The 11,135-nt window shown below is 45.2% G+C and overlaps 1 protein-coding gene across 2 annotated transcripts; it reads right to left on the bottom strand.

Annotated features, from left to right (window-relative positions):
• Window positions 1-3,169: 3,169 nt before the first annotated feature.
• LOC110508103 lies at window positions 3,170-10,551 on the bottom strand. 2 transcript variants are annotated; one of them, XM_021588547.2, is made up of 6 exons: window positions 10,394-10,551; window positions 9,490-9,749; window positions 4,273-5,961; window positions 4,054-4,127; window positions 3,740-3,946; window positions 3,170-3,338 (listed from the first exon to the last, which is right to left on the bottom strand). In XM_021588547.2, exons 1-5 carry the CDS (start codon window positions 10,398-10,400, stop codon window positions 3,907-3,909), a joined length of 2,070 nt encoding a protein of 689 aa, XP_021444222.2. In that variant the 5' UTR covers window positions 10,401-10,551; the 3' UTR covers window positions 3,170-3,338; window positions 3,740-3,906. The 2 variants fall into 2 exon arrangements, with proteins under 2 accessions (XP_021444222.2, XP_021444221.2); XM_021588546.2 differs by having other exon boundaries at window positions 9,490-9,752; window positions 10,394-10,548.
• Window positions 10,552-11,135: the final 584 nt, after the last annotated feature.

The raw sequence follows: 11,135 nt of genomic DNA, 5'->3' as shown, positions 1-11,135 counted from the left end.
AGGTGTAGTTTCTGTATGGAGGTCAATGAAAGTGTCAAATTTGTTTAACAAAAATTGTAATGGATGATTTGATCGATTTCAAGTTTCGTAATGATTAGGTTGCTGCAGGTGTACTGATATGAATAGGAGAAGTGACATCACGGCAACTTGGAGAAATATCTCTTTATATTAGAGTTGTGCCTAGTCATTGTCAGTAGTTACCACATCCACAAAGTCATAAACCCCGCCCATTTCTACAATTGATCTTCTAAAAAAGGTGATTTTAAATCTAATTACACTGCTAACCTTGTACCTAACCATAACCTTATATTAGGACCAGAAATATAGTTTTTTGTTTACATTAATTTTCACGATATAGACGATTTTGACTTTGTGGCTGTGGTAACTAATGGAAAAAAGTTGTGCCTGTTCTTCACATGCCTGTACCTGTCCTCTCATTGGCTAGAATGGTCCCACCTGATCTTGCCTCCTCCCGACTGCCTTTCCATTTTTAAAGACATTTTTTTTTGTTGAGTTCGGTATCTGGTCAATATAATCGATAATCTGCGGCGTCGAAAAAAGTTTGGATAGAATCCACGGAAAATAGATTGATTTCCAAACCTTTAATGTGGAAATTAGAAGGCTTTTACCATCTACAGTAAAACATGTTGCCTATTGAAATGAAGGTGCCATCGTAACGTCTCGTTTGAATTCAAAACAATAAAAACATTTGTAAGCCTACAATCAATACACTCATGGTGAAGAAGGTGCAAGTGTTTGCAATAGATCAGTAAGGAACGTCCTGTAGCAGATAATACACATTGGCTAAATCCCAAATGGCACCCTATTGTCTTTAGCGAACTACAATAGGCAACAGTGGTCAATTTGGGACGTACACATTGATTCCCTTCTACCCTACAATACTTTTTGTTATAATACCAGACAAAAATGTAACCGTTATACGTATTTGAAAAGACAGAATGTCATGTCATCGATATCATAAAATGTCTCAATTAATGCTCTTAAAAAACAAAATTGATGACTTGTTAAAATGATCAAAAATGACAAAAAAAACTATCATGATCTTCATTTACCTCACTCAGCAAATCAAACTACTGATGGATGGGTGAATGAAAGAATGGCTGAACAGATTCATGAATTCAAATGAATTAATTCATGCCAGAGAGATGATGGTCAAAGTCTATTGGCTGTGTGCTTGGTATTGTGCACCTACAGAGAATCTCAAATTTAGTGACAAAATACTGGATTCAAATTGAATGGCTATTATTTAAAGTGAGGAAATACTGTATTTCAAATTGAATAGCTTTTATGTTAAGTGAGAAATATTCTATTTAAATTGAATTGCATATTATGCTTATGACAAATACTGTATTTCAAATTGAATGGCTATTAGGTTCAGTGAGGAAATACTGTATTTAAATTGCATGGATATTATGCTGTACAGTTAGGGCAGCTAAAAAGCACATGTATATGTAGTCAGAAAGAGGTCCACATCCTACACCCTAACAGGTATGCATACTGTCACAAATATCATGGGGAAAAGGGGTACATGCATCCTGAAAACGTTACAGTAAATCCTTCAAAAAAGGTGTTTGTGACCGTCGTAGACCAGGGTTAGAACCCAGGTGTCCTGCTGTCACGATACTGTGTTGTAAGCCCACTGAGCTAAAGTCTATTAGGTTCACACACCAAGTCCTTCAAAAGTGTCTTTAAAAAAACAAACAAACAAACAAACACGTCATTCTGCTCCACTTCAATTTTCAGATTGAATAGACTTTTCCCTGCTTCTACTTCTGCATTGCTTGCTGTTTGGGGGTTTTAGGCTGGGTTTCTGTACAGCACGTTGAGATATCAGCTGATGTAAGAAGGGCTTGATAAATACATTTGATTTGATCCTTATCTAGTGCACTACCTTTTGACCAGAGCCCTGTAGGTCTTGGTCAAAAGTAGGACACTGAATAGTGTGCCATTTGGGACGTAAACTGAGACAGTGAATAACAGTGAGAGTTCATCTGAGCCATACAGTATAGAGTTATATCCAATAACAGATATATATTATCTATACAGTATAGAGTTATATCCAATAACAGATCTATATTATCTATAGTCTATACAGTATAGAGTTATATCCAATAACAGATCTATATTATCTATACAGTATAGAGTTATATCCAATAACAGATCTATATTATCTATACAGTATAGAGTTATATCCAATAACAGATCTATATCATCTATACAGTATAGAGTTATATCCAATAACAGATCTATATCATCTATTATCTATACAGTATAGAGTTATATCCAATAACAGATCTATATTATCTATAGTCTATACAGTATATGGCTCTGAATGTATATGTTGCTATGTAGCGCTAGGCAGTTCTCTGGGGCAGGATGGGACAGCATTGGGGCAGTTCTCTGGGGCAGGATGGGACAGCATTGGGGCAGTTCTCTGGGGCAGGATGGGACAGCATTGGGGCAGTTCTCTGGGGCAGGATGGGACAGCATTGGGGCAGTTCTCTGGGGCAGGTTGAGGTTGGTGCAGCCTTGGGGCAGTTCTCTAGGGCAGGTTGGGACCGCCTTGGGGCAGTTCTCTGGGGCAGGATGGGACAGCATTGGGGCAGTTCTCTGGGGCAGGATGGGACAGCATTGGGGCAGTTCTCTGGGGCAGGATGGGACAGCATTGGGGCAGTTCTCTGGGGCAGGATGGGACAGCATTGGGGCAGTTCTCTGGGGCAGGTTGAGGTTGGTGCAGCCTTGGGGCAGTTCTCTAGGGCAGGTTGGGACCGCCTTGGGGCAGTTCTCTAGGGCAGGTTGGGACAGCCTTGGGGCAGTTCTCTAGGGCAGGTTGGGACCGCCTTGGGGCAGTTCTCTAGGGCAGGTTGGGACAGCCTTGGGGCAGTTCTCTAGAGTAGGTTGGGACAGCCTTGGGGCAGTTCTCTAGGGCAGGTTAAGGCAGTGGTGGGGCTGTGATTGGGTCTGGGCTATGCTGGTGGTTGTGGTGTAGGCAGGGGTTGGGGCTGTGATTGGTTCTAGGGCTGTGCTGGTGCTGGTGGTGTAGGCAGGGGTTGGGGCTCTAAGCTCTCTGGCTTCAGTCCCAGGGGGAGGCCGGGAGAGGAGAGGGGGAGGCTGGGGGAGGCCAGAGTGTTGAGGAGGGCTGAGACAGAGACGTCAGGAGACTGGAGCTTGGCTAGGAGCTGTAGCTGGTCCTGCTCATGACAGACCCCTGCCTCGTTGCAGACGCTGTGACACAGCCCTGTCAGACTCTGTAACATCTCCTCCATGTTCCTCTGCAGATGGGCCTGCTCCTCCAGCAACCTCTTCTTCTCTCCTCTCTGTGGGGCAGAACAGGATGTTACATCACAACCCACTGGACCAATACAACACAGCTCAGCTATGAATGTCATTGTGTAATTAGTCACATAAGAGGCTAATTATTTATGCATTGCTCAATTTACTAAACTCCAGTTGAACAATCCGCTACTTATAACATGTATTGCTGAAATGTTTACAATTAAATCAAATTGCCAGATTATAAATAATATTATAATGCTATATTATGAGATTATAAATGACAAGAGTAGGGTTGGCGTCAATTTAAATTAAATTCCAGTCAATTCAGGAATTACACCGAAATTGGAATTTGGTTTACTTTCTGAATGGACTGGAATTGAAATGGAATTGAAATGGAATTGACCCAACTCTGCAAGAGAGATGATAGCAAACACAGACGTACCAGTGTGCCGATCTCAGTCTGTAGTTTACTGATGCCTTCTAGCTTCCTCTTGCGACAGCGCTGGGCGGCCACGCGGTTCTTGCTGCGTCGTCGAACGTCGTGGACGAATTCCAGCTGTTCGTGGGTCAGCTGCTGGCATCGTAGGAGCTGTTGGAAGGCACTACGACTCACTGACGAGATCTGAACCACCGGGAAGGGCAGACGAACCTGGAGAACACACCACGGATGGGTGTTAAAGACAGACGGTCTCTGGTCAAAAGTATTTGGTAACTCATTACACCGATACACTGTGACCTTTCAGTAAGAACTCTGACCTCTTGTGCTCTCCTGTTGTTGGCCTCTCTCTCCGTGTCTCCGTCTGTGTCCAGGTCTCCGTCTGAGTCCTCTCCTGAGTTCAGAGATGACATGTAGGGACTCATCTCAGACTGGGACAGGCTGTGGTTCCCACCGGGGGTCTGGGCCTCCCCGGTCTCCTCCACCCCACCCATCACACCAGACTGTCCTACCTTACCCATCTCCCCCACCCCACCTACCTCTTCCATCCCCTCCATCCCCCCTGCCTCTCCTGTCCCCAGGTCTCTAAGGAAGGGACAGTCTGCTGGATTTGAGTTCAGGTCTAGCTGCCAGGGGAAGTCTGTAGCCTTTCCCAGACCTCCGTGCTCCATGGTGTCCAGATTAGGAACTCTCCCCAGACCTCCGTGCTCCATGGTGTCCAGATTAGGGAGACTAGGGAGAGATTCAGTCTGTGAGGGGTATAAATCAGGCCAGAAACCCTTGGCCAGATGTTCAGCCACCTCCCTCTCCACGATGCTCCGCTCTCCATACCCCCTACCATCAGGGGTAAGACCACAGAGGGTGGGGTCAGAGAGGGAGGGGTCAGTGAGGGCGGAGTCAGGGAGATGACCCTCAACAGCCACGCTGCCATCCAGACCAGGGTCCTCTCTCTGCATTAACACAGGTAGCTGATCTACTTGACCTAATCGTTGTGGCCTTGGGAGCATAAGGCATCCACCATGGCTCTCCCCCTCACTATTTTCTGAGTTAGGGCTTTTGTGTATTGCCAGGAGATCCAATACAGGTAGCTGAAGCTCAGCCTCTTCTACCACCCCTGAGCCTCTCAGTGGGCACGTGCTACAGGAACCTGGGTTACTCCCAGCTTCTTCAGCCATCAGACTCCCAACAACAGGCTGGTCATCAGCCATCTCTCCAACCGTTGCCTCAATAAGGTCTGATGGGCTCGCATCCTCATGGGACGGCAGTTCACAGGAGAGTGGGCAATCTCTCAGACTCCCCTCACCCATCGTCATGGGACACACCGCTGCCTCCATCCCAAGGATGTCTCTATCACTGAAAACGGCGTCGGGGTCTGGCTTACGGTCAACACCACCAGGACACGGCATGGCCAGGATGGGACAGACACCAAGACCACTGGAGGACGGCAGTCCCCCGAGGGATAAGGGTGACATGTTGGGGCCACAGGTCTGTAGACAGAACTGCTCCCGACCACTGCTGACCGGGTTGACTAGTAAGGCCAGGCTCTTTGGACATCGGGATGACGACAGAAAGTTTATTTGTACGTTTCCGTCCGAAGGCACTGTTAAACTCTGGTGTGACATTGTTCCACTTGGGTTGGCAGTTGAACACTGTGCCCTGACGTCACTTCCTATGTTCCTGACATCACTTCCTGTTGTCTGGCTTGGGCCCGTGTTCTGGGGATGAGGTAGAACCTGCTGCTCTCGGACTCGGTTTGTGTCTGTATTGTGGGCTAAACTGCCACTAGGCAACAAGCCCTGGCTGGGGGTCATGCCACTAGGCAACATGCCCTGGCTGGGGGTCATGCCACTAGGCAACAAGCCCTGGCTGGGTGAAATGCTCTGGTTGGGGGTCCTGCTTTGAGACTGACAGCCTGTACAGTGTGTTGAATCAACACTGGGGGACCTCCTCTGGCCGGGGGACCTGCCACTAGGCAATCTTCCCTGGTTGGAGGACCTGATCTGGGACCTGCCCTGACAGCAGCCTCCTCTTCTTCTTCTTGCCTCCTGGGCTGTAATGTTGCTACCCTCCAGGAACTTTGGCAGAAGGAAGTCGAAGCAGCTAGTCTCCAGGTTGTGAAACCCCAGGAGCCCGGCACACCTGTGGATGGCCATGATATTGTCTTTGGTGAAGAGCAGCTTGGAGGTGTAGCAGAACTGTAGCAATGGTTCAAACCCCTCTGCTGTTACCTGGAGAGGGAAATATGTTAATATCTAACCTGTACCACAGCACACCGACTCAGTACCGGTACCCCTTGTATATAGCCTCCTTATTGTTACGTTATTGTGTTACTTTTTACTTTAGTTTGTTTGGTAAATATTTTCTTAACTCTTCTTGAACTGTACTGTTGGTTAAGGGCTACACATGCTGTTTTCAGCACGTGACAAATAAAACGTTTGATTTGATGTTGAGTTAGTTAGCGTCCCAAATGACACCCTATTCCCTATATAGTGCACTACTTTTGAGTAGAGCCCTACGGGGGTCGGTATTTTGGGGAGGGTCTGGCCTGCCCTTCCGTACTTTCTTGCCCGTCCAAATAAATTATTTTCAATATGTATCACTTATTTTCCCGAAGATGCGCACCGACAGAAAGACTCACCAATCAAAGGAATAAATATCATACCATATTAATATATGATGCTATAAAATGCTAACCTGCCTTGTTATTATGATGGTGAGAGGTTAGCATGTCTTGGGGGTATGATATCAAATGCTAACCTGCCTTGTTATTGTGATGGTGAGAGGTTAGCATGTCTTGGGGGTATGATCTAAAATGCTAACCTGCCTTGTGATTGTGATGGTGAGAGGTTAGCATGTCTTGGTGGTATGATATAAAATGCTAACCTGCCTTGTTATTGTAATGGTGAGAGGTTAGCATGTCTTGGGGGTATGATATCAAATGCTAACCTGCCTTGTTATTGTGATGGTGAGAGGTTAGCATGTCTTGGGGGTATGATCTAAAATGCTAACCTGCCTTGTTATTGTGATGGTGAGAGGTTAGCATGTCTTGGGGGTATGATCTAAAATGCTAACCTGCCTTGTTATTGTGATGGTGAGAGGTTAGCATGTCTTGAGGGTATGACATTTGTGCGTCTGTAACTTTCTCACTAATTATTAATCACGATTCATTAGACTATCTGTAATTGTGGTAGCATCGACAATAATGTTGAAGTGTTTAGAAACATTCTATTCTTACTTACAATTTTTTTTTTTTTTTTTAAGTGACTCCAAAATGACACAATACATTATTTACCATTCATTTCTTTTGGGCAGAAAATGATGAACACAACCAAACCAAAGAGCAAACTGGTCGTGTTCATGCCACATTAAAAAGATAATACATTTTTACAGTTGAACAACATGTCTTTACTATAAAACGCTTTAATTATTATTATTATTTTATTTTTTTTTTATTTTTTTTTTTACATAGGAGGTTCTGTAAATAAAACATGCCCCCTATGGAAATGAAATGCTCATCCAACTGATTCATCCGGGCTCCGACCCTGGAGCCCCCTACAGTCCCTGGAGCCCCCTACAGACCCTAGAGCCCCCTACAGACCCTGGAGCCCCCTACAGACCCTAGAGCCCCCTACAGACCCTAGAGCCCCCTACAGACCCTGGAGCCCCCTACAGACCCTGGAGCCCCATACAGACCCTGGAGCCCCCTACAGACCCTGGAGCCCCCTACAGACCCTAGAGCCCCCTACAGACCCTAGAGCCCCCTACAGACCCTAGAGCCCCCTACAGACCCTAGAGCCCCCTACAGACCCTAGAGCCCCCTACAGACCCTGGAGCCCCTTACAGAACCTGGAGCCCTACGGGCCTTTGTTCCCTACACAGTGCATTACTTTAGACCAGAGCCCTTCTATGGGCCCTGACACCGTATTCCCTACATATAATGTCACCATACAGTGCATTCGGAAAGTATTCAGACCACATGACTTTTTCCACATTTTCATAACTCAGCCTTACTCTAAATGGATTAAATAAAACATTTTCCTCATCAATGTACACACAATAAACCATAATGACAAAGCGAAAACAGGTTTTTAGATGTTTTTTTTGTTGCAAATGTAATAAAAATAAAAAACAGAAATACCTTATTTACATCAGTATTCAGACACTTTGCTATGAGTCTCAAATTTGAGCTCAGGTGCATCCTGTTTCTACTAATCATCCTTGAGATGTTTCTACAACTTGATTGGAGTCCACCTGTGGTAAATTCAATATGATTGGACATGATTTGGAAAGGCACACACCTGTCAATATAAGGTCCCACAGTTGACAGTGCGTGTCAGAGCAAAAACCAAAACATGAGGTCGATGGAATCGTCCCCAGAGCTCCGAGACAGGATTGTGTCGAGGCACAGATCTGGGGAGGGTTTACCACAACATTTCTGCAGCATTGAATGTCCTTAAGAACACAGTGGCCTCCATCATTCTTAAATGGAAGAAGTTTGGAACCACCAAGACTCTTCCTAGAGCTGGCCGCCCGACCAAACTGAGCAATCGGGGAAAAAGGGCCTTGGTCATGGAGGTTACCAAGAACCCAATGGTCACTCTGACAGAGCTATATAATTCCTCTGTGGAGATGGGAGAACCTTCCAGAAGGACAACCATCTCTGCATCACTCCCCCAATCAGGACTTTATGTTAGTGGCCAGACAGAAGCCACTCCTCAGTAAAAGGCACTTGACAGCCCACTTGGAGTTTGCCAAAAGGCACCTAAAATACTCTCAGACCATGAGAAACATGTGTCTCTGATCTGATGAACCCAAGATTGAACTTTTTGGCCTGAATGCCAAGCATCACATCTGACGGAAACCTGGCACCATCCCTACGGTGAAACATGGTGGTGGCAGCATCATGCTGTGGGGATGTTTTTCAGCGGCAGGGACTGAGAGACTAGTCAGGATCGAGGGAAAGATGAACGAAACAAAGTACAGAGAGATCCTTGATAAAAATCTGCTCCAAAGTGCTCAGGACCTCAGACTGGGTCGAAGGTTCACCTTCTAACGGGACAACGACCCTAAGCACACAGCCAAGACAATGCAGGAGTGGCTTCAGGACAAGTCTCTGAATGTCCTTGAGTGGCCCAGCCAGAGCCCGGACTTGAACCTGATCAAACATCTCTGGCGAGACCTGAAAATAGCTGTGCAGCGATGCTCCCCATCCAACCTGACAGAGCTTGAGAGGATCCGCAGACAAGAATGGGAGAAACTCCCCAAACACAGGTGTGCCAAGCTTGTAGTGTCATACCCAAGAAGACTCGAGGCTGTAATCACTGTCAAAGGTGCTTCAACAAGGTGCTTCAACAAAGTACTGAGTAAAGGGTCTGAATACTTATGTAAATGTGACATTTACATTTATTTTATTTTTTTACAAATGTGCAAAAATGTATTTTTGCTTTATCATTATGAGGTATTGTATGTAGATAAACGAAGTGAAAAAACTATTTAATCATTTTTTAAAAAATAAATAAGGCTAATAACGTAACAAAATGTGGAAAAGTCAGGGGGTCTGAATACAACTGTAGCAACTTCGGAAGTTAGATCGCGTTTCTTAATAACGCGTTCTGTATTACCCTGCGCTATGGGCATTTCCGGCGCCGACAGAGACGGCCGCCTCGATTCGCTATGGGCAACAAGGTAGTACGCTTTCTGAATACAAGGGTGCCATTAGAGACAAAACCACAGTGTAGCTTGTATATGACCCTGACCTGATCAGGCAGAGTGAGCACCAGGCTGGGGCTGGTGTGGTTGAGGATCCTGCTGTGGAAGTAGTCACTACAGGAGGCCAGTACAGAGCAGTGGGCCCTGAACGCCCTGCCACCTGCCACTAGTGTAACATCACACAACACATCACTCAGTCTCTGGTCGTTGAGACGCGTCAGGACGTGGGAGCTGTGAATCGTAGACTGGAACGTGAACACGGAGGTACGGTCGCCCCTGAGAGACATGGTGGTGACAACCTGACAAGCTGCTGGGACAAATATCAGACAGACATAAACAAGATAAATAGACACGAACAACTGTTGGGATTGTAAACTATGAATTATCTCTAATAATTGTATATTAGTAATATATTCTCTACTATTGTCCGAATCAATGTCCAATTAAAAGTATTTGTGTCCGTTGTGTGTTTGTGCGTTTTCCTGGGGTTGAGCAATAGCAGGAAATGCTGACTCATGCTTAGGCAAGTGAAGGAGAAGCATCGTTTTTTCGTTCGTTCTAGACTTCTTTTAAAACAGTTTTGGATATTGCCGAGTTTCATTTCTTAGTTTTAATTATCCTCATTCCTCAATATGACTAAAACACATGAATTAGACCTATGCATAGGTAACTTCTGGCTATAATAGCAGAACTGTATCAAACAGCAAACATCGAGTTAGACTATGGGGATCCATACCCTCCCTATAGAAAGCGGATCAACCGATAAAATAACATATATTTTTTTGCAACGTATTTTCACACACTACCGTTACTTTCACAACAGGACAATGGCAATAAGGCGCAATCGGGATTTAGAACGTTCTTCTCGCATTGGGAAGAGTTTGCAAGTAGTTACAATGTATCGTTCCATTCCTACCTCACTGTCTAGAATTTACACATTGTTTCACTTACCTGTCATGTCACCGAGATGATAGTTCCATTTAATGTTACACCAGTTTATGATAAAAATGCTGCTTTCGGTTGGTCTACATTCCACTGGTGAAACAAAATGTCATGTGACAATAAACGTATGCACCAGGAAGTATTTGGCGTTACACTATTTGACCAAAGATTGTGTATTATATTGACAAGATAGTCAAGTGACCGCTCAAACAATGCAAATACGTCCTCAAAGATGGAAGGCAGGCGAGATCAGGTGGGTCCATTCTAGCCAATGAGAGGACAGATACAAGTGAAAAACAGGTCAGAGATAAAGGACTTTGTTTCTGTGCCATTATAGCCTCAATTGCACTGCCTGTGCTGTCACAGACGCTATCTCCATTTTAAAGTAGTCCATTTTTTTTTATTTGTTGGCTTATTGCGCCCTTATCTCAGCTCACTGGTCACCACAGCAGCACCCACTCGTAGCACGTGCTCCAGCAGGTATATTTCACTGGTCACCCCCAAAGCCAATCCCTTCTTTGGCCGCCCTTTCCTTCCAGTTCTCTGCTGCCGATGACTGGAACGAATTGTAAAAAAAAAATCACTGAAGCTGGAGACTCATATCTCACTCACTAACTTTAAGCATCAGCTGTCAGAGCAGCTCACAGATCATTGCACCTGTACATAGCCCATCTGTAAATATCCCAACCAACTACCTCATCCCCATACTGTTATTTTCTTGTTTGTTATGTTTTTGCTCCTTTGCACCCCA

This window comes from Oncorhynchus mykiss, chromosome 27, assembly GCF_013265735.2.
Source record: "Oncorhynchus mykiss isolate Arlee chromosome 27, USDA_OmykA_1.1, whole genome shotgun sequence".
Classification (NCBI taxonomy): Eukaryota; Metazoa; Chordata; class Actinopteri; order Salmoniformes; family Salmonidae; genus Oncorhynchus; species Oncorhynchus mykiss.
The sequence above is the reverse complement of the archived record's forward strand: the minus strand, read 5'-3'. Positions and strand labels throughout refer to the sequence as shown.

Coding starts and splice junctions, on each gene's coding strand:
- LOC110508103 (XM_021588546.2), bottom strand. Junction 5,962..9,489: donor TGCTCACTCTGCCTGATCAG/GTCAGGGTCATA, acceptor TTCCCTCTCCAG/GTAACAGCAGAGGGGTTTGA. Junction 3,947..4,053: donor ACAACAGGAGAGCACAAGAG/GTCAGAGTTCTT, acceptor TGTGTTCTCCAG/GTTCGTCTGCCCTTCCCGGT.